Source organism: Lacerta agilis, chromosome 2, assembly GCF_009819535.1.
Source record: "Lacerta agilis isolate rLacAgi1 chromosome 2, rLacAgi1.pri, whole genome shotgun sequence".
NCBI lineage: Eukaryota > Metazoa > Chordata > Lepidosauria > Squamata > Lacertidae > Lacerta > Lacerta agilis.
In genome coordinates this window covers 109,122,716-109,149,721 of record NC_046313.1, presented here as the reverse complement: position 1 = coordinate 109,149,721, position 27,006 = coordinate 109,122,716, and the positions used below count along the sequence as shown (strand labels likewise).

Sequence of the window (27,006 nt, the reverse complement as noted above, 5' to 3'; positions counted from 1 at the left end):
GACCCCTGACAGTTAAGTCCAGTCGCGAACAACTCTGGGGTTGCGGCACTCATCTTGCTTTACTGGCCGGGGGAGCCGACATTTGTTCTGGGTCAAGTGGCCAGCATGACTAGGCCGCTTCTGGTGAAACCAGAGCAGCGCACAGAAACACCATTTACCTTCCCGCTGGAGCGGTACCTATTTATCTACTTGCACTTTGACGTGCTTTCGAACTGCTAGGTGGGCAGGAGCTGGGACTGAACAACGGGAGCTCACCCCGTCGTGGGGATTCGAACCGCCGACCTTCTGATCGGCAAGCCCTAGGCTCTGTGGTTTAGACCACAGCGCTACCTGCGTCCCTTTAAAATGGTGGTTTTAAACAATAGCAGAGGTCAATAGCAGGGCCACAGAGGAGCTGTGGGGGGGCTGGAAGGAGCTTTGAGGATATGGAAGGGCCGGGCAGGCGGGATTTGCAAGCAAAGGTAGCACCCGGTGTGAATGTCATCATAAACTTTTTATGTTGCTATTTTGTTCCAGGCTACTATTTCACTCCCAGATGGCACCCCTGCCCCCCGCCTCCCGGTTCACATCTCAACCCAGATAGCGGGAGGCTCATCGCCAGCTGATGCCCAAATAGAAAGCAACAATCGTGGAATTATGACGCACAGATTCAACGTTCCCGCTGGTGCCACCTCAATCACTATGCTGGTATGTTGTTGTTGTTGTTGTTGTTGTTGTTGTTGTTGTTGTTGTTGTTGTTGTTGTTGTTGTTTTGATTACTATCAGCCCTTCACCCACACAGCAGGCCACAACAATTAAAAATTTAGACATTAAAAAACAGTCTAAAACAAATGACCATCGTGTGAGTAGGGTGTGTGCACCTGAGGCACCAAACGCCGAGCTACAGAGGTGCGTCTTCCGCATGCAATGGAAATTTTGCAGCGAAGTTGCCAGGTGCTCTGTGGAAAGAGAGTTGCACAACTTAGGGGGCCGTCTGAATTTCTGAGGGCAGTGCAACTACAAATTGGACCTGCCCTAAACAATAGGAAGTTCATTTCAACCTTCAGTTACAGGTGGGTAGCCGTGTTGGTCTGCCATAGTCAAAACAAAATCAAAAATTCTTTCCAGTAGCACCTTAGAGACCAACTGAGTTTGTTCCTGGTATGAGCTTTCGTGTGCATGCACACTTCTTCAGATACACTGAAACAGAAGTCACCAGATCCTTAGATATAGTGAGGGAGTGGGGAGGGGTATTGCTCAGAAGGGTGGTGGGAATGGGTGATCAGCAGATAGGTGTGGAAAACCTGTTGACGACTCTTAACGGCTGTAATTAGTCTTGCAGGGAAAGGCAAGGGGTGAGATGGCTAAAGATAGCTTTGTTATGTATAATGAGATAAGAATCCAATGTCTTTGTTCAGACCAGGTTTCTCCGTGGTTTTAAGTTTGGTGATTAGTTGTAATTCAGCCACTTCTCTTTCCAGTCTATTTCTGAAATTTCTTTGTATTAAGACAGCTACTTTGAGATCTTTTATAGAATGTCCTGGGAGATTGAAGTGTTCTCCTACTGGTTTCTCTGTCTTGTGATTCCTGATATCAGATTTATGTCCATTTATCCTTTGGCGTAGGGTTTGGCCTGTTTGTCCAATATAGAGACAAACCTTCAGTTTCCTCTGAAGGAGGAGGAGTAGACAAGCCACCAAATGTGGGATCAAATGAAATTCTTGGGTGTTCCAACGATGATGGGGTCACCACCGAAAAGACTCTGTCCCCGTTGATGGCTAAATCTATATCTTTTTCTCAGTGGGGCAAGTCATGCAGCAGAGTCTCCAAGGCCAGTCTTAGCTTCTAGGCAGTTCTGGGTGAATGTGGGCCTTCTAATAACCAGGTCCCACACCACTAAGGCAGAGGCAGGATACCTTTTTCTCAGTACCTGAGGGCTGCATTCTCTCTTGACAAACCTTCTGGGTTTGTGTGTGTGTCACATGACAGTGTTGGGCAGGGCCAGAGGCAAGCAAGAGGTCGTGTCACAGTCTATTTTATTTTATTTATTAAATCTGTATACTGTCCTTCATCCGAAGATCTCAGGGTGGTTCACAGTTCAAGGATGCATTTGAGCTAGCTAAAAGCACTCATTTATTTCATTCGTTTATTTCATAAAATGCATACATCATTTGATTGGTTTAAAAAAAAAAGACAAAACAGGGAAATCAGGAAAAATCCATACATATAAATGTTAAAATACTAAAACAGATTAAAACCACCTCAGCTTTCTAAGCATCTGGGTAGACTTGTCTAAGCAAGAATAGGTAGCCTGTGCAACTATTGCAAATCGGATATGCATAAAACTATATAACCGAAAGGTTCTGTCAAACAGCCAGCCAGCAGTAAATCATACTGTTCAAAGCTGGAATTAACTCCTTATTAGCACAAAAGATCTTTGCAGATTTGGCGGAGAGTCAGGCCTAATGAGCACTGCAGCTGATTCCTGTTAGGTCTGGGCCCATGAATCAGTTGCTGAGACTGAAAGTTCCCACCTCCCCTTAGCTGTCTAAGTCCCCTCCTTTGCAGGGCTTTCCCCAAGCAATCTGAGACCGTGCCTGCACAAAACTAACTTCTCCTCTGCCCTTTTCAGCCCTTTCCTGGTCCTGCGAAACCAGGGAGGAGGGGAGCTTGTCGCAGCAGGAGGGAGAGACACCTGTGACTCTTCGCCAGCCGGACTCACCTCTACCTCTTGGCCTCCCTCCTTCCTCTCGCCTCCTGGCTCTTGTTCTGGACTTCTCTCTGCCACAAACTCTCTCAGCTCACTAAGCCCTGTTACCTCTTCCCAGTCTTCTCCCTCTGAGCACTCATCATTGTCCTGCCACCTCTACCTGGGCTGAGCGGTTCCTCAGCTGGTTCCTCCCACTGTTCCTCTGCATCCAACCAGAAGCCCATGATAGGTACTCAATATGGTGCACTCTAGATGTCGTGGGACTCCAACTCCCATGAGTCCCAGCTGTCATAGCCCAATGGTCAAGGGTGATGGGAATTGTAGTCCAGCAACCCCTACATTGGCTGTCCTGCGATCTAGCTCCTGTTGCCTTCTCAAAGATGCCTTCTGTACCCTTTGAAGTTTCCCAACTATGTCTAAATGTACAGTAGTGCTGTGTAGAGATCATTCCAGTGGTCAATTCTGGGTCCGATAAGCGGATATGTGACTGTGTGTTTCTGTGTGCCTTTGTCACCCACATAGCTAAGAGCCGGAACAGAGTCTCCAGCAGAAGTCACCTTCACTGCCAAACGCATGGACTCCCCAAAAGGAAACTACTTGATCATCACAAGCCCCAAATATCAAGACCTGAACCCTGGAGAGACCCTTACATTAGGGCTGAAAAGCGTTGGATCGACTGCCTTCTCCCGATTCTATTACATGGTGAATTCTTCCTGGGGTGTTCTGAGGGGCCCTAACCTTCCTAGGATGAAGGAAAGATGGGTTAAGGGCAGAGATGGGCGAATCAATTTTTGGTTTCTCTTGGTTTTTCATTTTTCTGGATTTAAGTTAATTTCTCCGCACTCCCATGTCGATTTGCACTGGTTCTATATAAAATTGTCTCGTAAATTCATCAAGCGTTTGGGTGTGAATTTATCCTAAGAAACACACTTTTGTAGGCAATTTGGCCTAAAATTAGGGCAGTGTCCTCCTGAGGGAAGCAGGCTAGACTGTGGGGCACAGGGAAAACTGTGTATCCATCACAGCTCTGTCCTCAAACACCTCACCAGCGCTAAGGCGGCTGCCTCACTCATGTTACAGGGCCACCTCAGTGCTAAGTCAACATATACGAAACGTGAACATTCAAAATCACTGCATTTCCCCCGTGCTTAAGCACTATTCTTTGAACTGATCCTTTCCCTCCAGGTGCTGAACAAGGGGGACATTGTATCTGTCAACAGCGTGGCCCGAGGCTCCTACACTGCCGTTTCCATTCCCATCACCCCCAGCCTGATGCCCACGTTTCGATTTGTGGCCTTTTACCGCCTCGGGGACGACGTCGTGGCCAACTCCATCTGGGTGGATGTCGTCGACAGCTGTGAGGGGAAGGTGAGGCCTTCTCAGTTTTCTTGTGGAAATTCTCCTTCTCAGAACCTTCCCTGAACAGAGCAAATGTTTACAGGGGCATTGGGGGGCATTAAAATGCAGGGCGTTAAAATGGCTGTCCCTAATGTCTATGCCCGTCCAATCTCCAGCTGGTACTCCGGACGTCAAGTACTGATCTGCAGCCTCAGGAATCCCTGACCTTCACCATAGCCACCGATGATAGAGCCTTCGTATCTCTGGCTGCCACCGATTCGGCTGTTTACGCCCTCAACCGGAAGAATCGCCTCACACAAGACAAGGTACAGCCACACACAATCTCTCACACATTTCTCCTCAGTTACAGGTAGGTAGCCGTGTTGGTCTGCCATAGTCAAAACAAAATAAAATAAAAAATTCCTTCCAGTAGCACCTTAGAGACCAACTAAGTTAGTTCTTGGTATGAGCTTTCGTGTGCATGCACACTTCTTCAGATACACTGAAACGGACCCTTCTGAGTCATACCCCTCCCCACTCCCTCACTATATTTAAGGGTCTGGTGACTTCTGTTTCAGTGTATCTGAAGAAGTGTGCATGCACACGAAAGCTCATACCAAGAACAAACTTAGTTGGTCTCTAAGGTGCTACTGGAAGGAATTTTTTTATTACATTTCTCCTCAGTCTCTTTATTGTTTATTGTTTTTTTTTTAGTTGTAATCAGCATTAGTCATCCTCGGAGGAGGTCCACCGAAATTCACGTGAGGAACCCATCTCCATTAATTTTGAGGGTCTACTCTTGAGCAGAACTTAGTTGGAGACAGCCCTTTCATTCTAGGCTCCTTGGCTACCCCTGGAATAACTTCCCACAGGTTGTTGTCATTGCGGTTGCCTTTTCAAAGTCATATCTTTTTGCCTAAGCTCTCCCTGGCCCCTGCTTTTCGTCACTTTCATTTTTTAAAAAACTTCCTCTATTGCTAATATTTCTAACAACCCAAAAGTGCGGTAGCAGGGCATGGCATCGTTCCATATGCAAAAACCAACAAACAATAAACATATAAAGAAAGGAAATTGCAATTAATAAAGAATGCGGCAGCTAGACTGGTGACTGGGAGTGGCCGCCGGGAACACATAACACCGGTCCTGAGAGATCTGCATTGGCTCCCAGTACGTTTCTGAGCACAATTCAAAGTGTTGGTGCTGAGCTTTAACACCCTAAACGGCCTCGGTTTTGTATACGTGAAGGAGCGTCTCCACCCCCATCGTTCAGCCCAGACACTGAGATCCAGCGCCGAGGGCCTTCTGTCGGTTCCCTCACTGCGAGAAGCAAAGCTACAGGGAACCAGGCAGAGGGCCTTCTCGGTAGTGGCACCCGTCCTGTGGAACGCCCTCCCATCAGAGGCCAAAGAGAAAACCAACTACTTGAAATTCAGAAAATACCTGAAGGCAGCCCTGTTTAGGGAAGTTTTTAATCTGTGACATTTTAATGTATTTTATATGGGCGGGGTACAAATAAAATAATAATAATAATAATAATAATAATAATAATAATAATAATAATAAAGTATTTATACGCAAGTATAAATCACGATGTCCGCAATGCCTGAGCTGGTGTGGATGGTGAATATTTAGCATCTAAGTCCGAAGAATAGGAAATAAAATCTCAGCAGATTGTGTTCTGGGTCCTCCACCCCCAACCCTGGAAACAAGCAGTTTGTGCATGACTTCTTCTGCAACAGCCAAAGTCCACAAGTCCTTATTCCACAAAGACAAATGTAGATTTTTCCAAGGTTTTCCACTGCTGAGCTATTTCAATCCTGGCTACAGCTAACATCCATGTCAAAATTGATTTAGGCAGACAAGCTTCCATGTTGTCAGTCCACGTACCCAGTAATGACAGTGGGGGGGGGGGGACAGGTGATTTAATTAACATATGCTGTTTGGTCCCTTTTATGACCAAATTCCTGTTTGCAAGCTCTTTTTATTAAACTCTTTTACTGGTGGGTGTATTTTTTTAAGTAGCACCTTGGTTTTTACGATGCTGCTTTATTGAGGTTTTTTTTTAATGCCACTTAGAGATACGATCTGCAAACTGCTTTGAGGATGGTTGCATGTGTGGTTGTTTTTTTTGTTTGTTTGCTTGCTTTACAGTCAAGCCGTATATCAATTTTGATAAATAAATGAACAAGCCATTTAGGAATGTTTTTAAATAAATACGTACAGGCAGCAACCAGTTTAGGTGCGTCCAAATGATGCACAATCACACATGAGCGCATAGCTCTGAATCTGAATAAGGGTCCAAAACATAACCCCAGTGCAAAATAAGGATTGCCTGTGCAGAGATAAATTCTGCTACCACCCTGTCGTAGCAGGGAAGAGCCATAGCTCCGTCGACAGAGCATCTGCTTTGCATGCAGAAAGTCCCAGGTTCGATGGTCTTGTCTAACCAAAGGCAGCTGGTTAGACACTGATTACAGTCTTGGATCCCGAACGCCTTGCGAGTCAAACATTTTGGCTCCCAAACAACGCGAACTTGGAAGCCGATGCGGCTTCCACGGCTTCCGATTGGCTGCAGGAGCTTCCTGCAGCCAATCGGAAGCCGTGCCTTGATTTCTGAACGTTTTGGAAGTCGAACGGACTTCCAGAACGGATTCCGTTTGACTTCTGAGGTACGGCTGTAGTGGCCAGTGGTGAAATCCAAGCAGGGTCATCTTATCTATCTACACTAGTGTGGTGTTGTGGTTAATAGCGGTGGACTCGTAATCTGGCGTCCCCGTTCCTCCACATGCAGCTACTGGGTGACCTTGGGTTTTCACACTTCTTTGAAGTCTCTCAGCCCCACTCACCTCACAGAGTGTTTGTTGTGGGGCAGGAAGGGAAAGTAGAATGTTAGCAGCTTTGAGACTCCTTCGGGTAGTGAAAAGCGGGATATCAAATCCAAACTCCTCCTCCTCCTCCTCTTCTATCAAGATTTACATACTACTTAGTCACCAAAGCCTATGAAATGCAAAATGTACACTGAAGGATATTAACGGGTGTTACATTAAAGGATGTCAGAGACAAGTTTTCAAAATAAAATTAGGCACACCATAAAATAAAATCACACATTAAGATACACACCAAATTTACAATGTCAGGTTAAGCTTGCTTAGACAGAAAAAGTTTAGACAGAAAAAGGCACAGAGACCGGAGCAGCAAACACACCTGCCCAATGTCCGTGGGCAGGGAATTTGGCTGCTGCTGCCGCACTGAAGGACTGATTCCTTGCACTTTTGGATCATGTGCACTGTTTCACTGACCCATCTCTGTAATCCTTTCTTTCCGGAAAACAGGTCTTCCAGGCCATGGGAAGCTATGACCTGGGCTGCACGGCCGGCAGTGGGCAAAACACCCTCAGCGTTTTTGGGGATGCTGGGCTCTCCATTCGGGTTGGCCAGCTGATGAGCCCCCTCCGGAAAGGTGAGTTCGTTAGGAGGAGCACGAAAGAAGGATGTGGTCAGAGAGGGAGTTTGGGGGGAGCGGGGAGCATTGTTGACTGGCACACTAACCTCTCGTTTCTACCATTGCACCTTGTTCTTCCTTTTTTATATAATTTTTTATTTGGTTTTACATATTTAAATTTATATTCATACCACAACACATCCGAAATAACAAGATTCCCCCCAATCTCTGGACTTCCCACCTTCCCCTCCGTTGCTTCTTTTATTAAACCTTTTCTACTGCATCTTTTTTTAAATAAGCCAAGTTTTTTTTTTATAACTCTGTTATATCCATAGTTCTCGTTACATTGCAGGTGTTTTTGCAGTCCTGCTAATGTTTTCAGCCGCTTACAGTGGCCTTTAAGGAAAATCGTAAATTTCCCCCATTCCATATTAAAGTTTTGGTCTTCCTTGTTCCTGAGCTTTCCGGTCAGTTTTGCCATTTCGGCATACCGTATTTTCTGGCGTATAAGACGACTGGGCGTATAAGACGACCCCCAACTTTCCCAGTTAAAATTCAGAGTTGGAGATATACATAAAAAGTCTTTTCTGCTCCCTTGGAATTTTGGCACCTACAATTCCGATTAGCACCTTGTTCTTTCTGTCCTTCTAGCACATGGATGCAGTGCCGATGCTTCCCGGAAGAAGCGTTCACTGGACTTCCACAAAGAGCTCCAGAAGAAGCGTAAGTGACACGAGGGAAGAGGGGCAATAACTCTGAGGGGGTGGGAAATGGAGGGCACCTCCAGGGCCGGCTCTACTTTGAGGCATAATGAAGCGGCTGCCTCAGGTGGCAGGTGCAGGAGGGCAGGGAGTGGTGGCAAGGTGTTGGGAGACAGAGCTGTGTGTGTCCTGTGTGGCCAGTCCTGTGCCCCAATGCCAGTCTACGCCCCTCAGGTGTGGCGGAGGATGCTGCCCCATTGCCAGCTCTGAAGTCAGATTCAACTGAGGCACACACTCCGACACCTTTGAAACACTCTACCTGTTGTTGTTTTTTATCATGTGTTTGGTATTGTTTACTCGTTGTTGAGGAATTAAAGAACCTTTTAATGAGGGTGAAAGAGGAGAGCGCAAAATATGGTCTGAAGCTCAACATCAAAAAAACTAAGATCATGGCCACTGGTCCCATCACCTCCTGGCAAATAGAAGGGGAAGAAATGGAGGCAGTGAGAGATTTCACTTTCTTGGGTTCCATGATCACTGCAGATGGTGACAGCAGTCACGAAATTAGAAGACGCCTGCTTCTTGGGAGAAAAGCAATGACAAACCTAGACAGCATCTTAAAAAGCAAAGACATCACCTTGCCGACAAAGGTCCGTATAGTTAAAGCTATGGTTTTCCCAGTAGTAATGTACGGAAGTGAGAGCTGGACCATCAAGAAGGCTGATCGCCGTAGAATTGATGCTTTTGAATTATGGTGCTGGAGGAGACTCTTGAAAGTCCCATGGACTGCAAGAAGATCAAACCTATCCATTCTCAAAGAAATCAGCCCTGAGTACTCACTAGAAGGACAGATCCTGAAGTTGAGGCTCCAGTACTTTGGCCACCTCATGAGAAGAGAAGACTCCCTAGAAAAGACCCTGATGTTGGGAAAGATGGAGGGCACAAGGAGAAGGGGACGACAGAGGATGAGATGGTTGGACAGTGTTCTTGAAGCTACTAACATGAGTTTGGCCAAACTGCGAGAGGCAGTGAAGGATAGGCGTGCCTGGCGTGCTCTGGTCCATGGGGTCACGAAGAGTCGGACACGACTGAACGACTGAACAACAACAACAACTCGTTGTCCATTTATTTAGCCAAAGGGGCTCTCAGAGTGAAGATGGGTTGCAGTCTAAAAAGGTTACAGTCTAAAAAGACACGACACACGAGGAAAAAGAAAGGGGAGGGAAGAGGGAAAAGAAAGCACAAGTTTCTTAAAGTGACAATTGTTATAACAACACCACAGTTAAGACCAGCAACTCCTTGCTGATGTCGTTGGTGGATCTGACACCCATAAGTCAGTCTGACATCCATCAGTCACAGTCACACGCCCTTCCAAGATGATGCAACCTTCTAAGATTGTACAATTGTACAATAATAACATAATCATGCAAGAATTATAATTAGGGATGTGCTGCAACCATTGATACATGTCTCCAGGTGTTGCCTTTCAGTAAGTTCTACTGTTTTCTGAGCTTGTAATCTGGATAAATGGTTTGGAGGACTCCAAAATCATCTTTCAGAGCGTTTTGTTTTCTGTAAAGTTCCACTGTACGTAACAGAACTTGCGCACAGGGTGGATTTAATTTAAATCAAATCGATTTAAATAACAATCTAAATCACTAGTCAGTAAGACTTGATTTAAATCATTTTTTTTTTACAGAAAGACTCATTCTTGCTGGTACCATCTTAATATTTACAACCAGATGAAGGTTTCATTTTTGGAATAATAAATTTTCAGAGTCGTTTTACAGTTATATCAAAAATTACTGATTTAGTTATACTATTAGAAATATATAGACCGATGATGATGATGATGATAATAATAATTGAAATTATTGTGAGGTTTAATAAGTTAACTGTTTATATTTGGACAACTTTTCTGCTGTACTTTATTGGAAGGAGAAAAATTATCATTTCCTTAATAACAATTTAAACAATTGACAGTATTTAACAAAAACAATAACATTATAGCATATGTATCCATTTTTGTTAACTGATGTGGTTGTATTAAAAAAAAAAATAGACTGAAAAACTTAAAACAAATCCTTATTTCCTGATAAATAGTCTTTGGACTATAATGTATGGTAACTTAAATAGAAAACTATCCTTAGAAAGATTTTTCCTCCAAAAGCATTTTATTTTAAAAATCCAATTTAAATTTAAAAAAAAATCTGATTCAAAATTTAAAAACTCTGTTGTTGTTTTTTAAATCATTGGTTTTTATCCACCCTGGTTGCATGCCATTTTCTTGAAAATGAAGCCCCTTGTCTTTTTAGCGTTTCTAAATTAAGGTTACCAGATTTTTTTTAATGATTCCGGGGACACTTTTCAACTTCAATTGATTTTGTGTGGGGACTGATGCGTAAATCCGGGGACTGTCCCTGGGAAACGGGGGACGTCTGGTAACCTTGTTGTAATTATGGCCCTTTGGGCCTCTGCCACAACCTTATCCTAAATGCTTAGCTTTGGAACCCACAAATCAGCTCCCCCTTGGTTTTCTTCCCACATACAACACCTCTACCCTTGCAATGGGGACGCGGGTGGCACTGTGGGTTAAACCACAGAGCCTAGGGCTTGCTGATCAGAAGGTCGGCGGTTCGAATCCCCGCGATGGGGTGAGCTCCCGTTGCTTGGTCCCTGCTCCTGCCAGCCTAGCACTTCGAAAGCATGAAGTGCAAGTAGATAAATAGGTACCGCTCCGGCGGGAAGGTAAACGGCGTTTCCGTGTGCTGCTCTGGTTCGCCAGAAGCGGCTTAGTCATGCTGGCCACATGACCCGGAAGCTGTACGCTGGCCAGTAAAGCGAGATGAGCTCCGCAACCCCAGAGTCATCTGCGACTGGACCTAACCGTCAATGGTCCCTTTACCCTTGCAATAATGTGAAAGAGGCCTGGACTCACGGAAGGGAAAGTGGCTGTGTTTCTTTTGGTTTCTCTCCCCCCACCCCCACAACCTCCTGGCTTTCCTTTCCCATCCACCCATTCATTTGCTTTTTGGTCCTCCTTTCCTCCCTGCAGTTTCCAAGTACCAAACCCCAGAGCTTCGGCGGTGTTGCCAGGGGGGCATGGTTCTGCTGCGCCAAAAGCTGACGTGCGAGGACCGTGCCAAGCGGATCCAGGGCCCAGGCTCCCAGCAATGCCGCCAAGCCTTCCTTGATTGCTGCAAAGTTGCTGCTGGCCTACGACGCAAATCCTGGGGAGCCCACAGCCTTGGACGGAGTGAGTTGAGAGATCGGGAGACCGCAGTGCCAGATTTAGGGTGGCACGGGCAGTTCCCCCACACAAGGCACTAGTCTGGGGGTGGGCGTGCGCAAAATTGAGAAGGTTGATAACTGAGAAGACCCACTTGGGGGGTGCAAAATTGTGGCCTCGCTCAGGGTGCCATATTACCGAAGTTTACCATAGGGGCAAGATGGGGCTCATCAACCTGAGAAGGTAGCCCATCTAGGAGAAGGAAGGCTCTGATCCGAAACCTCTGCTGCCTTGTGAGATTTCTTCAGGAGAAGGGAAGGCAGAGGAGGGATATAAGCCTTATACCTCAGGCCAGCTCTCAACATGGAACCTCCTCTTTCCGTGCAGCGCAAGCCCAGGAGCTGGAAGACGACATATTCGACGAGAGGTTCATTCAAATGCGGAGCGTCTTCCCCGAGAGCTGGCTCTGGAAATCGTATGATGTGGAGCGAACCTTCACGTAAGTAGGTCAGAGAGCTGGGCCTCAAGGCATCCTGGGAACAGAAGGTAGGTAGGCAGAAGACCGGGATCTGCTGGTAGATCTCTGGGTGATTTGCAGTAGATCAGCAATGAATTCTGACTCCCACAGGAGTTGTGGCATATAATTTGTATGCTGCAGCATCATCCACCGTGATGCCCTGCCCCCCGAAACTACTGGCTTGCTGACCTTGCAGAACTCCAGTTCCTTTTTAAAATTATTTTATTTACGCTTTTCAGGTTTATACATTTCACTAATTTCACAGTCATTTTATCATTTCAAAACTTGACTTCCTTCCTCCTCTTTCTGCAGTTCCTTACATTTATTTGGATTATCTTCTGCATATCCAAATTAACTTAATTTGTTCATTTATTCATCTTCTTTAAATATATACTTATGAAACTGTAGGTTATTACAATAATCCCGCCAATGTTCTTATCTGTTTAAAATTTATCTGTAAATACTCAACGAACCATTTCCATTCTTTTATAAAGTTTGTTGTCTTGATTTCTTATTCTTCTGGTAAGTTTCGCCATTTCTGCGTTCTCCATTAGTTTTTCTATCCGTTCTTCTTTTGCTGGGACTTCTGCTTCTTTCCATTTTGGGGTGAGCAACATTCTTGCCGCTGTAGTCGCATACATGAATGAGTTTCTATACAGTTTAGGTAGTTCTGTCCCTATAATTCCCAAAATAATTTGGGGGATTATAGCTCTTTTGCAGAGCTACAGCCCCTGGCACCCTTTTACATGCTGTAGTTCCCAGGAATCTCCGCGAGTAGAGTTAAGGGTGCTTTCAATACATTGTGTGGAAGTGGCAGGTCTAAAATGACTGGGCAGCGCCCTGAGGCTTGGTTCTCAAGCTTTCTCTTCCGCCATATTGGTCCCTTCCTGCCTCTCACAGTATATTTAGGCCCCATTTCTGTCTCCCACAGGACAAGCGTGATTCTCCCCGATTCCATCACTACCTGGGAGATCCAGGCTGTTAGCATGTCTCGTGCAAATGGTGAGCTGGGCATTTATGTATTTCTTGGACCAAAACACTGTACTCTCTAGCTCAGGCTTCCTCAGACTCGGCCTCCAGGTGTTTTTGGCCTACAACTCCCATGATCCCTAGCTAGCAGGACCAGTGGTCAGGGATGATGGGAATTGTAGTCTCAAAACATCTGGAGGGCCGAGTTTGAGGAAGCCTGCTAGCTGCTGGTACCTTAAATACTCCTTTGTCCCTTTAAGAGCTTAATTAATCCATTTTCATTCAACTGACTACCCATCGTGACACCCAACCCATTCTGCCACGCCGCACAAGCCTATATTATCATTTACTGCTTTCTACAAATGGCATAGGGACCCAGGTGGCGCTGTGGGTTAAACCACAGAGCCTAGGGCTTGCTGATCAGAAGGTCGGCGGTTCGAATCCCTGCCACGGGGTGAGCTCCCGTTGCTCGGTCCCAGCTCCTGCCCACCTAGCAGTTTGAAAGCACGTCAAAGTGCAAGTAGATAAATAGGGACCGCTCCAGCGGGAAGGTAAACGCCGTTTCCGTGCACTGCCCTGGTTTGCCAGAAGTGGCTTAGTCATGCTGGCCACATGACCCGGAAGCTGTCTGCGGACAAACGCCAGCTCCCTCGGCCTATAGAGCGAGATGAGCGCCGCAACCCCAGAGTCGGACACGACTGGACCTGATGGTCAGGGGTCCCTTTACCTTTACCTTACAAATGGCATGTCTTCTCAAAGTAGTTCGTAATCTGATATCAACATGCAATGAAATAGACTTTTTAAAAAAGCATTGTAACTAAACAAAACAGCATTGCAAACAGTACCAAACACTCAAAAGCCAGCATTATGCCGGCAAAATATGGGAAAACTATCCAGTTCAAGCCAAAATAGTAATCGTGCAGCTCAAATCTCTTTCATTAACTCAAGGTTTCAGTAAAGAAATGAATCTTTAAGGCCTTTTTAAAAGCCACAATTCTCAGGGCCTGCCGGATGTCCAAGGAAATTGCATTCAGCAATGGTGCAGCCAGGAGCCATGTTTGTGTTCTCACCGGTCTCGCCTCCTTGATAGACAGGCGCCTCAGTAAAGCTTCAGAGGTGGATTTTCAAATGTACATGGCATCACACAAATTGAACACATTCATATGGGGTGGCAGGCAGTGGTAGGCAAGTAGGGGTTGTTAGATTGAGACACCCAGGAGAAGGCTTGGCACCTTCATTATACAGCTTTTGGCGAATGTGGAAGGCACACCTATTTACCCTGAGGTGTATATTTTTAGAACCTACCTAAATAACAACAACAACAACAACAACAACAACAACAACAACAACAACAACAACAAAATTTATTATTTATACCCCGCCTATCTGGCTGGGTTTCCCCAGCCACTCTGGGCAGCTCGCAACAGAATATTATTAATAATAAAAATAGATAAAACATCAAACATTAAAAACTTCCCTAAACAGGGCTGCCTCCAGATGTCTTCTAATAGTCAGATAGTTGTTTATTTCCTTGACATCTGATGGGAGGGTGTTCACAGGGCAGGCGCCACCACCGAGAAGGCCCTCTGCCTGGTTCCCTGTAACCTCGTTTCTCACAATGAGGGAACCGCCAGAAGGCCCTCGGCGCTGGACCTCAGTGTCCGGGCTGAACGATGGGGGGTGGAGACTCTCCTTCAGGTATACTGGGCCGAGGTCGTTTAGGGCTTTAAAGGTCAGAACCAACACTGACCTTTGTGCTTGGAAAATATACACCTTAGGGTCCCAGTGCGAGCAATTAATAATAAGGACAATAATAAAATAATATCTGTGCCAGCAAAACGGCAGCTTTCAGCTCAATTCTGGAATTCTGTGTTGCCTTTCTGATTTTTTTCTTAATCCCGTGTCTCCTGCAAATAAATACAATCAGGAAACATCATTCCCTCCGGTTATCCGACTGCCCGTATTTCTCTCTCTCCCTCCTCCTCCACTGGGGCTCATTTGTTCTCGTTCTCTCAGGCATCTGCGTCTCAGAACCCATTCGGGTCAGAGTCTTCCAGGACTTCCACATCTCTCTCAGGTTGCCCTACTCAGTGAAGCAGTTTGAACAGATCGAGCTTCAGCCGGTTCTCTACAACTACCAGCCTGAGCCCATCAGCGTAAGCAAAGCCCCCCCCCAATCTCTCCCCCCCCTTCCGCTGACACCCTGTGCCTGCACAGGTCACCTGCTTTGGGTGCAGAAGGCCCCTGGTTCACTCCTTAGCGCCTCCGCTAGGGACCGTGACCATACCCTGTCTGGAAACCCAGGAGAACTGCTGCCAGACAGTGCAGACAACACTGAGGTGATCTGACAGCTTCCTATGTGAGTCTCTGGGAACTGCTGTCAGCCCAGAAAAGTCAAGGCAAGCAGCATGAGGCAGGAACAGAAAGAGAGGAGCCGGTTCCACAGAAGATTTCTGGGCAGGCATTGCAATGAAATAGCTGGAGAGAGCAAATAAGAAGGGCGTGTGGCTGCTAAGCATTGTTGCCACAAAGGATCACTGCCCCACCAACCTCCGCTTGCTCCCACCTACCTACCTGCCTGCCTTCTTACTTTCAGCCAATCAGGAGGCGGCACTGCCTGTCATTGGCTGTGGTTCGTTTTATTTATTCATGTCATCCCGCCATTGCCTGTGGCCAAAATAGGCATTGCAGCTTTTCGAAACGGTACCGAAACTTGTGAAACCTGATTAGCAGAAACGAAAGCAGGCATTGCGCATACACCTTTTGGAATCTGTATTTGAAAAAAAGAAAAGAAAACCCACCTGTGTATCCACGGTCTATTCAGTTATTTTTTTACTTAGAGCAAACCTGCCGAAAAGCAAGGTGTGTCAGTTTCGGCAGGTCTGCCTTGAGTGAAAAAAAACTCAGTTGAATGCTGCTTGATCAGATTCTTCGGCCTCCTGATTCTTTCTTTTGCCCCCTTTCTAGGTATCAGTATACCTGGAGCCCCAAGACGGCCTCTGCTCTCCTGCCACTGTAGGCCCAGCACGGAAGCAGCAGGTGGAGGTGCCCGGGAACTCTGCGGTCCCCATCCCCTTCGTGTTGGTTCCCATGGGAGCGGCTGACATCCCCATCACGGTCGTCGCCTATGGTGGCTTCGGGGTAGGGGACAAAGTCTCCAAGAAACTGAAGGTCGAGGTAAGAGGCCTTTCATCACAGGGAATGTTTTACCAATCCCAAGCCTGGGAAGAGGAGTTGTCTGTCGAATTGCAGATGACTCAGTACAGTCATACCTCGGGTTGCGAACGTGATCCGTGCGGGAGGCAAGTTTGCAACCCGCAGCGTTTGCAACCCGCAGCGCCGCGTCTGCGCGTGCACGTGACACGATTCGGCGCTTCTGTGCACGTGCGTGACATCATCTTTGTGCTTCTGTGCATGCACGAGCGCCAAAACCCGGAAGTAACCCGTTCTGGTACTTCCGGGTTTGGCACAGCCTGCAACCTGAAAACGTGCAACCCCGCAGCATTCGTAACCCGAGGTATGACTGTAACGAACCTTATCAGTTCCTTGGCAAGTTCACACTCCTTTCATCCTTCCATCCAACTGAAGATAAATGAGCAATTATGCTCTCAATTAGGTAAATTAAATTCCAAGTCCTCTTAACGTTATTCCAATTCTTCTTCATTTGCAGAAAGAGGGTGCCCTTCAGGTGGAGGAATATTCCATTTCCCTGGATAGTAAAGGTAGGAGACTTGAACACAGATCTGAAACCCAGTTCCTGAGGGTGGGTGATGCAGAAACAACTCTTGGCATTTAAATACGGAACAAGCATACATACACCACACCCACCCACCCAAGCATTGTTGTTGTTGTTCAGTCATTCAGTCGTGTCCGACTCTTCGTGACCCCATAGACCAGAGCATGCCAGGCACGCCTATCCTTCACTGCCTCTCGCAGTTTGGCCAAACTCATGTTAGTAGCTTCGAGAACACTGTCCAGCCATCTCATCCTCTGTCGTCCCCTTCTCCTTGTGCCCTCCATCTTTCCCAACATCAGGGTCTTTTCCAGGGAGTCTTCTCTTCTCATGAGGTGGCCAAAGTACTGGAGCCTCAACTTCAGGATCTGTCCTTCTAGTGAGCACTCAGGGCTGATTTCTTTAACAATGGATAAGTTTGATCTTCTTGCAGTCCATGGGACTCTCAAGAGTCTCCTCCAGCACCATAATTCAAAAGCATCAATTCTTCGGCGATCAGCCTTCTTGATGGTCCAGCTCTCACTTCCGTACATTACTACTGGGAAAACCATAGCTTTAACTATACGGACCTTTGTCGGCAAGGTGATGTCTTTGCTTTTTAAGATGCTGTCTAGGTTTGTCATTGCCTTTCTCCCAAGAAGCAGGCGTCTTCTAATTTCGTGACTGCTGTCACCATCTGCAGTGATCATGGAACCCAAGAAAGTGAAATCTCTCACTACCTCCATTTCTTCCCCTTCTATTTGCCAGAAGGTGATGGGACCAGTGGCCATGATCTTAGTTTTTTTGATGTTGAGCTTCAGACCATATTTTGCGCTCTCCTCTTTCACCCTCATTAAAAGGTTTTTTAATTCCTCCTCACTTTCTGCCATCAAGGTAGTATCATCAGCATATCTGAGGTTGTTGATATTTTTTCCGGCAATCTTAATTCCGGTTTGGGATTCATCCAGTCCAGCCTTTCGCATGATGAATTCTGCATATAAGTTAAATAAGCAGGGAGACAATATACAGCCTTGTCGTACTCCTTTCCCAATTTTGAACCAATCAGTTGTTCCATATCCAGTTCTAACTGTAGCTTCTTGTCCCAAATAGAGATTTCTCAGGAGACAAATGAGGTGATCCGGCACTCCCATTTCTTTGAGAACTTGCCATAGTTTGCTGTGGTCGACACAGTCAACACCCAAGCATTAATTGGGTTATTTCCCCATGTCACCCATAGGTTGATAGCAGATGAGCATCCTTTTAAAAAAATGGAGAAAGTAAAAGGAAACCCCAACCTCAAAAGAGAAGTCAGATAGGGAGGGGGCACCTGAGACCCTCCAGATGTGCCCCCCCACCTGCATGGCTAGTATTCAAGAGTCCCCTCCAGCATTGATGATATTTCTTGCACTTGTGGATTGGAAGAGGGGAGCTTGTGAGCAGAGAGCCTGCACTCTTGCCTGCCTCCATTTGCAGAGTAGCGTACGCAGCATAGTGGCAATCTCCCAAATTATGGTGATTTGTTAAATCTAGGATCATCTGAATGCTTGGCTGTTGGAAAGGAAAGGATTAGAGAGCAACAGAGACGTCTTGTGAGCAAGAACGTGAGGATTGTCACTGTTCCATTATAGGTAAAGGTAAAGGGACCCCTGACCATCAGGTCCAGTCGTGTCCGACTCTGGGGTTGCGGCGCTCATCTCGCTCTATAGGCCGAGGGAGCCGGCGTTTGTCCGCAGACAGCTTCCGGGTCATGTGGCCAGCATGACTAAGCCGCTTCTGGCTAACCAGAGCAGCACACGGAAACACCGTTTACCTTCCCGCTGGAGCGGTCCCTATTTATCTACTTGCACTTTGACGTACTTTCGAACTGCTAGGTGGGCAGGAGCTAGGACCGAACAACAGGAGCTCACCCCATCGCAGGGATTCGAACCGCCGACCTTCTGATCGGCAAGCCCTAGACTCTGTGGTTTAACCCACAGCGCCACCTGGTTCCATTATAGGGCTACCCAAAATGCATCTGGGTTTGCCACTGTCGGAACAGGGTGCTGCATTATGATGGGCCCCTGGCCTGATCCTGCTACAGAGCTCTTCTCACATTCTTTATGCACAGGAACTTAGCTGATCTAAGGAAATTTCAAACAGGCTTTAGGGGGAGGCTTCCTGATGTTTCCAGGAAGTAGACAGACCATGGTCGTATGCGCTGGCAAAGGGAGGAGGTTGCGAATCCCAGACCCCTAAATTCTTCGGAAGGGCTGCAGAAGCTGTTGGCTTGGAGTGGCGAGGAGCTAAATGTTTTCCCTTCTTTCCCCCCCCCCTCCGTTTGAGACAGATGGGCGCAGCAGAACGGTGGAGATTTCAGGCGAGATCCCCTCCAACGCCATTCCCGGCAGCGACTTCAAGATGAGCGTCCGTTTGACAGGTGCAAGAAACAAGCCAGGGAGGGAATCATAGAATTGTAGAGTTGGAAGGGGCCCCCCCCAAGGGCCATCTAGTCCAACCCCCTGCAGTGCAGGATTCTTGATGCCAAACCTTCCTTTAGCTTCACTTGTTCTCCTGCTGGCAGTTAAAAGATTTCCAGATTGTAGCGGCACACTGGCATAGCAGAATGAAACCGGTTTGGATCGAGCGAGCAGGGGGAGCTGTGGGTCTCCAACAGAGAATTCTCAGCACCTTAAACAAACTAAATAATAATAATAATAATAATAATAATAATAATAATAATAATACCTATGTTTCTGTTTGTTCCCCTTCCAGAGCTAAAATTCCTAGCATTGTACAATCAATTCTTCACGGGGAAATTTGGGAGGGGAATAGTCTCCTAACAGCACCTTTAGCAAGCTGCAACTCCCATAATCCTTTGCAGGAAGCCATGACAGTTCAAGGTGGTGCCACGGTGCTTTAAATGGACTGTGTTGCTGTGGCCTGGGCCTTGTGCAAACATTGTTTTAAAAGCATTAAAGTTGGCCTGGGTTGTGGTAGGGGGGGGAGATGGGAAATAGTTTTGTTGGTTTCCCTCACTGGCCTGTGACCTCTGCTGAACCGTTGTTTTGCCTTGGGCCACCAGGCTCAGTGCCTGCTGATGTCCTCCAGAGTTCCCTGACCCCGGACGGCCTCTCGTCTCTCCTGAGGGTCCCCCAGGGATGCGGGGAGCAAACCATGATCATGCTGGCCCCCGGAGTCTATGCCATGCAGTACCTGGACAAGACAGAGCAGTGGCTGCACCTGAAACCAGAGAGCAAGGAAAACGCGCTGGAAAACCTCCGTTCAGGTGATGGGCGATGATGGGAGACACAAACGGGATGCACTGAGCTGAATTAACTTACAAATTACTGCACACGCCCCGGTAATGTACACATCTGCAATTTTCACCAGGAAAAGCATACTATAAAATTATATATGAACAGACTGGCCACGTTCATCCTTAGCTAGAAGCTCAGTAGCCAAAAGAGGCAGCAGCACTGATTGGCCGGTGCCCGTGACGCCACAACTCCACTTCCCCATCCTGCCTTGCAGTCCATCTCCATGTGCCAATTAAAGGTAAAGGGACCCCTGACCTGACCAGTCGTGTCCAACTCTGGGGTTGCGGTGCTCATCTCACTCTATAGGCCGAGGGAGCCGGTGTTCGTCCGCAGACAGCTTCTGGGTCATGTGGCCAGCATGACAAAGCCGCTTCTGGCGAACCAGAGCAGCGCACAGAAACGCCGTTTACCTTCCTGCCGGAGTGGTACCTATTTATCTACTTGCACTTTGACGTGCTTTCGAACTGCTAGGTGGGCAGGAGCTGGGGCCGAGCAACAGGACCTCACCCCGTGGCAGGGATTCGAACCGCCGACCTTCTGATCGGCAAGCCCTAGACTCTGTGGTTTAACCCACAGCGCCACCTGGGTCCCAATTGGAGCAGGCCAATTGGGGGAGGGAAGTAGGAGAACCATTTGGCCTTGGATCTCAAACTCAGAGAGACTTCCCTAGAGCATGGATCGGCTGAAGTTCTCCCACTTAAATCAGCATCCATTTGTTCATTTTAAGGATCTGCCTTCACTCACGCATGGCCCCTGAAAGATCCTGGCCTGTTTCTTCCTTTACCCCTATGCCGCAAAAACTAAAACTAAAAGGAGGAAATCCTTATGGACGTTTTGCAGAGAGGAAGCCAAGCAGCCATGATAGGTGTGGGGTTCTCTTGCCTTTTGCACTGCAGGCTATGAGCGGATCCTCACTTTCCGGAAGCCAGATGGGTCCTACGGAGCTTGGATCACCCACCCCAGCAGTATCTGGTGAGACTCAGCGCTGCAAAGGAGGCGGGAGGAGAGGTTCTGGGTGCGAGTATTGAGGTGGTCCCATAGGCCCACTAGACCTGCTTAATCAATCTTCATCCCAATCTCCTCGCACTGCGTGGTTAGGCCACGTCTGGTCTTCCTTTGGCCTTTGCTCTGTTCTGTTTATGGCAGTGAGCATTCGTCCTGCATTATGCTTGCGTTGCAAGGTGTTTACGTGCCTTCCCATTATTCACCCGCTCATCCCGTTATTTTCAACGCCTTTCCCTGTCACTTTTCAAATCGCAAAGAAGTCCAGTTCTTTTTTTAAAAAAATGGATTTGCTGCATTAGGCTTGCCCTGTTGCTCAGATATTTAAAGGAGAAGCGATTTCCCCTCTTTTTTGGGGGGGCGGGGGGTGATATTCAGGTCCACACATGTATAGCTTCGGCCCTGCTGCCCCCTCTGTTTCTCACTTGCTCCCCCCTGAACTCGTCAGATTTGTTGCGCTAGGGGGCAACGCAGCATTTCAACCCCTTCTTATTGCAGAAAACCAGGGGGCCGGCATTACTTTGTTAATTCTTCCACAAGGCTTCCCCCAGTGCAGCCTGGAGAGGCTAAAGCTCAACAAAAGTGGGGGGTGGGGGTGCGAAAAGTTTTGGAACCTTGGCAGAAAGTTACTCCGTGCGCTCAGGAGCCAGTGTGGTGTAGTGGTTAAGAGCGGAAGTCTTGTAATCTGGGGAACCGGGTTCGATTCCCCGCTCCTCCACATGCAGCTGCTGGGTGACCTTGGGCTAGTCACACTTCTTTGAAGTCTCTCAGCCCCACTCACCTCACAGAGTGTTTCTTCTGGGGGGAGGAAGGGAAAGGAGAATGTTAGCCGCTTTGAGACTCCTTCGGGTAGTGATAAAGCGGGATATCAAATCCAAACTCCTCCTCTTCTTCTTCTTCTTCTTCTTCTTCTTCTTCTTCTTCTTCTTCTTCTTCTTCTTCTTCTTCAGATTGGAAAGGAAGTTTGCAGACACAAACCGTATTGTCATACATGTGGGCAAAATGATTCATTATTAATGTTAGGATTTTGATTAATTGGGGTATGGGTGAAAGTGCACAACTATGCCAGGCAGGGAATTCAGGGAAATCCTGGGCTGGGTTATGCAAACCAATCTGGCTGCCTGGGGCGGCGGGAAGGAGAAAGAGCAGTTACAGAAAAGGTGTTGAAGGGCCTTTTGAGGTGAGGAATCCTTTAGCATCCTGTGATGTTACCAAGGTGATGGAGTGTGTGTTTGAGGGGACAGGGAAAAGGAGGCTTGAAGCAAGGTGTTATGTACTGAGTTGAATAGTATCCAGAATGCAGCAGTCTGATTGGTCCTAGAACAATAGGATTCGGAATGCAGCAGTCTGATTGGTCCTAGAACAATAGGATCCAGAATGCAGCAGTCTCATTGGTCCTAGAACAATAGGATCCAGAATGCAGCAGTCTCATTGGTCCTAGAACAATAGGATCCAGAATGCAGCAGTCTGATTGGTGCTAGAGCAATAGGATCCAGAATGCAGCAGTCTGATTGGTCCACAGGAGCCACCCAATCCAGCTCCAGGTGGAAGTGAATCCGCAACCCGATTGGCCAATCACGTGGGGCCCATTGTGTAAATAGTGTATATAAAGCAGACTTTGGGGGGAAACTGCATTCCTCGCTACAATGAGCTGAAAAAAGAGCATGAAATCCACACTTGACTCCGAGTATATTTCACAAGGGTTTCTGGGCAGGAGGAGGAGGAGGAAGCAGGGCTGAGATCCATCTTGGCGAGAAGAGGCAAGGTGGCCTGCAATGCTTTTTGGGTCATGTCATAACATCTGGGCTCCTTCCGTGCAGACTGAAGGTTTAAGTGGGCAAATGAGCCCTATTTCTTAAAGCACTCCAAAGGGACACAGACCCCGTGTGTGTGCCTGGGACTCCCATGGGCTCTTGCCACCGCTCAGCAGAGTGAGGGGCAGGCACCTGACTTTCGTAACAGCATTTAACACGGAGTTGCTTGTGACTGCTCTAGCAGCATCAAAATGAATGATGGGGCCTCTGAGTTTCATGGTATGGGCTTCAAAACCTCCGACATAATGCCGACCGCTTGGAGGCACCCCAAGTCAGCAGAGCAGTCCCTGCAGCCATGTTCAGTGCCTCCTTTTTAAATACGCGCTCCCATTAAGGGCCCTGGATGCGCATGCGAGTGTTCAGGTGTGCATGCGCACACGATCTCCACCCCCTGTGATTATTCGCCTGTCCTCCTCCTCTCATTCCCTCCAGGTTGACAGCTTTCGTGACAAAGGTTTTGACTCTGAGCCGCGAGTACCAAGAGGTGGATGAGGCCAAGATCCGTGAGACGGTGCAGTGGCTGCTGAGTAAGCAGAAGTCAGATGGTTCCTTCGAAGACCCAAATCCAGTCTATCACCGGGAGATGCAGGTGAGCCCCTGAGCTGCCATCGCTGCTTGTTGCCAATCTCGCACTTGCGCCTCCGCACTCCCGCAGCATTCTGGTGTGTGTAGTCAGCAGGGATGGAACGATCTGTCCATTTTGGTTCTCTCTCATTTTTCCAGTCATAAATCCAGTCCTCTGCATTTTACAGCAATTTGCATTAAAAAAAAAATCAAAGCTAATGAAAACTCATCAGCGTTTTCATGCAAATTTCTCCCAATAAACACATTGGTTTATGTACACATTTTTGCAAGCACTTTCCCCATAATATAATGTATTTCACTAATATCTTCATTTTATTGTAAACTTTGGTTGGAGAACTGCATCACGAAAATCAGGTGAGTGCAAATTTCAAAGGATGGCTGAGTTTTGGTTTCTATTGTGAGTCGGAAAGTGTGAATTTGATAGATTTGGCTTTAAATCGAATTCCTCATCCACCCTTAGCGAATCCATTTTTCTACGTAACTTTTTTAAACAATGTGATAATTTACTTATTTGGTGTGCTTTTTTCAGTTAAAAATGGAGAAAGATGGCAAATAAATGTGTATTGTTCAGCACCCAAAGAACATTATCAAGACTGATAAAAGGAAGTGCCTCTTCATGAACCCCAAGCTGAACTATGGGACTCAGTCCCACAGGACAGGAGGCAGTGAAGGGCACAACCTTTGTTGGCTTTGAAGAGGAGGAGACAAATTCAAGGAGGAGACAGCAACCAATGGCTACTAGGCAGGGTGACTGTTTCTCTGCCTCCACAGTTGGAGAACAGGATTCTGGGCTAGATGGGCCACTGGCTAGTCTTATATTATTAGCAGCTTGGGAACATGCATATGTCAGATGGAACACAGAAATTGGAACACAAGAAGCTGCCTTAAATTGGTCCATCTAACTCAGTATTGTCTACACTGACAGGCAGCAGCTCCCCCCAGGGTTCCAGGCAGGCAGTCTCCCCTTCTTACTAGGAGATACCAGTGATTGAACCCTCTGCATGCAAGGCAGGTGCTCCCACCCACTGAACTAAGCGACCTTTCCCCACGTTCTTCAATAACCCTCCTTCCTTGGAGGTTTTTAAGCAGAGGTTGGACGGCCACCTGCCATGAATGCTTTAGCTGAGATTCCTGCAGTTGCAAGGGGTTGGACTAGATGACCCTCAGGGGTCCCTTCCAATTCTACAAGGAGGCTCCGTCAGCCATGCGTTCCCTTGTCTTTCCTCCCCAGGGTGGCGTTGGCGGCCTTCATGGAGGCATCTCTCTTACGGCGTTCATCACCATTGCGCTTCAGGAGGCCTTGGCTGTGTATAAAGAGGAGGAGTCGGATCCAGAGCAGCAAAGAGCGAAGCAGGAACAGCTGAGTCAACTGGTAAGAAGCAATGGAAGGCTGCGGCGGCGGGGCAAGGGGAAAATATGGGCAGGCCTGGACACTGAGGTCCAGCTCCGAGGGCCTTCTGGTGGTTCCCTCATTGCGAGAAGTGAGGTTACAGGGAACCAGGCAGAGGGCCTTCTCAGTGGTGGTGCCTGCCCTGTGGAACACCCTCCAGATGTCAAGGAAATAAACAACTATCATTATTAGAAGACATCTTAAGGCAGCCCTGTTTGATTTATCATGTTTTTAATATTCTGTTGGGAACCGCCCAGAGATGGGTGGGGTATAAATATATTGTTGTTGTTGTTGTTGTTGTTGTTGTTGTTGTTGTTGTTGTTGTTGTTTATTAAGAAACCACTGGAGAGCCAGCTAATATGCTTGGCATGGAAATCCAGCAGGCCCAGAATCGCCATTTTCAACTTAAAAAAAAACAAAAAAACAAGTTTCTATCCTTCATGGCACCTGCCGCCTGGCTGATCCTGCCTTTTCCTGTCCAGGCAGCAAGACTCCCCACCTCCTTTCACTGTAATGTTGCTTTTCCCACCTTGCTGTTCTTACGGGAAAGTGCAAGCTACAAACACTCGAATACAATATTTGCTTTTCATTCCCTTCCAGAGACACGGCCTGGCTCGGGCGACTGCCTTCCTTTCCCGCAAGCTGGAGGATCAATCCCTGGGCCCGTACCCTGTCGCCATCACCAGCTACGCCCTGTCGATCGCTTCCGACGACAAGTCAGCCATTGCGAGTTCCGGCATCCGCCTGAAGAGTCTCGCTACAGAGGACACAAGTAATCACCCTCAATCCCAATATAACTCTGGCCTTTCAGATTCTGAGCTAACGCACGAGATCCTGGCCACGCATTCCCGTCCCCCCAATACATTGCATCTGCGTGGCCCCTACATTCTGTCCTCTCACGCTTCTTCCAGACAACACCATGATGTTCTGGGCAGTGGAGGAGAAGGACCGGCTGCAGAATGAGAAGAAAGCTGACCGGGTGCCTCCCGCTTCAGCCATCTCGGTGGAGGCCACAGCGTACGGGCTCCTCTACCTGTTGCAGAAAAACGACATTGCATCAGCAGGCAAGGTGTCTCGGTGGCTGACGGAGCAGAGGAACTATGGGGGAGGCTTCAAATCGACACAGGTATGGTCTCCCGCAGGGCTTGTTTGGAAAACGGAGGGACTATTGATGGCCACCAGCTCAGCTGGCTTTCATTTTTTTTTTTAAATGAAAAAATTATTGGTATTTATACAAATAACAAACCAAAACCAAATACACACATACTACAAGGATACATACACACTACAATAGAAAATACAAAATACAAACAAAGAAAGACAAATACATTACCTGACAATACCCCTACAACAGGAACACACCAATTTAACTATTTTAATCTTATTTCTAAACTTAATTAATGGACTTCCTCTCGTCCTCTCTTCTGCGTTCATTTCTAATCTTCTTTCAGCAACTTTGTAACATTGTAAAATCTTATTTCACACACTTAAACTAAATCTTACATCCATACTCAAATTTCATATCTTATTCTAACAAGCTAAACATCATATTACCTACACAACCTCTTATAGCCTCTCTTTACTTAACCTCTACTACTGAAGCCAATATATCCTCTGATTCCAATACATCTATTAATAAATCTTATCTTAACAAAAATCTTTATATTTCTTCTATTTCATAAACATCGTTTTCCCTCTGGTTTTGGAAATCTGTGGTCAGCCTTTTTTTATCCATTCCCTTTATACTTTCCTCCTTTACCCCACACCCCTCCTAACCATCTCCACCCTTGCCTTTCCCCTCCCCCTCCCCCACAGTTCCCCCCCCCAACATCCATCCTTTCCAACTCCTTCTTGAAATTCCATTATTTCCATCCTGTCCAACTTCTTTGTAACTTCATCTTCTTCAAATTGTAACTTTCTTCTTGATATAACTTGAAATATAACTTGAAAGTTATAGCTCAGGTGGATTTCAAGGGCGCTTAGATAAATGCATGGAGTGTAGTCTTAGTGGCTGCTGTCCATCATTTCTCAAGTTCTCGGGGACTAGCCCAGTGCAGGCTATTTCCCCCCCTCAAAGTCTCATAAACTGGCCCACTTCTCTCTCCTTTCAGGACACAGTGGTGGCTCTAGAAGCTCTGTCCCGCTATTGGATCAGCTCCTTCAACGAGGAGGACAACGAGCTGAAAGTGACCCTCAAGATCCCCGGGAAAAGCTTGCCGAGGTCCTTTTCCTTTGGGAGGTCGAACGATCCGATCCAGGAAGAACTTCAGGTGAGGGTTTGGGGTAGGGATTCCCCACCAAGCTAGGATTCCGGACACTCGCC

At 47.2% G+C, this 27,006-nt stretch overlaps 1 protein-coding gene across 1 annotated transcript in view; it reads left to right on the top strand.

The window, feature by feature from the left end:
• LOC117042619 (complement C4-like) overlaps positions 1–27,006 on the top strand; it is a 54,222-nt gene that overhangs the window by 15,394 nt on the left and 11,822 nt on the right. The window contains exons 11-30 of the mRNA XM_033142167.1: positions 517–687; positions 3,212–3,391; positions 3,875–4,057; positions 4,204–4,353; positions 7,360–7,486; positions 8,120–8,191; positions 11,225–11,425; positions 11,786–11,897; positions 12,847–12,917; positions 14,901–15,040; positions 15,852–16,061; positions 16,555–16,606; positions 18,923–19,012; positions 19,658–19,861; positions 20,789–20,864; positions 23,141–23,297; positions 24,525–24,665; positions 25,284–25,455; positions 25,595–25,809; positions 26,795–26,953. Of these exons, the coding sequence (XP_032998058.1) occupies positions 517–687; positions 3,212–3,391; positions 3,875–4,057; positions 4,204–4,353; positions 7,360–7,486; positions 8,120–8,191; positions 11,225–11,425; positions 11,786–11,897; positions 12,847–12,917; positions 14,901–15,040; positions 15,852–16,061; positions 16,555–16,606; positions 18,923–19,012; positions 19,658–19,861; positions 20,789–20,864; positions 23,141–23,297; positions 24,525–24,665; positions 25,284–25,455; positions 25,595–25,809; positions 26,795–26,953 (2,883 nt within the window). The remainder of the gene's footprint in view (positions 1–516; positions 688–3,211; positions 3,392–3,874; positions 4,058–4,203; positions 4,354–7,359; positions 7,487–8,119; positions 8,192–11,224; positions 11,426–11,785; positions 11,898–12,846; positions 12,918–14,900; positions 15,041–15,851; positions 16,062–16,554; positions 16,607–18,922; positions 19,013–19,657; positions 19,862–20,788; positions 20,865–23,140; positions 23,298–24,524; positions 24,666–25,283; positions 25,456–25,594; positions 25,810–26,794; positions 26,954–27,006) is intronic.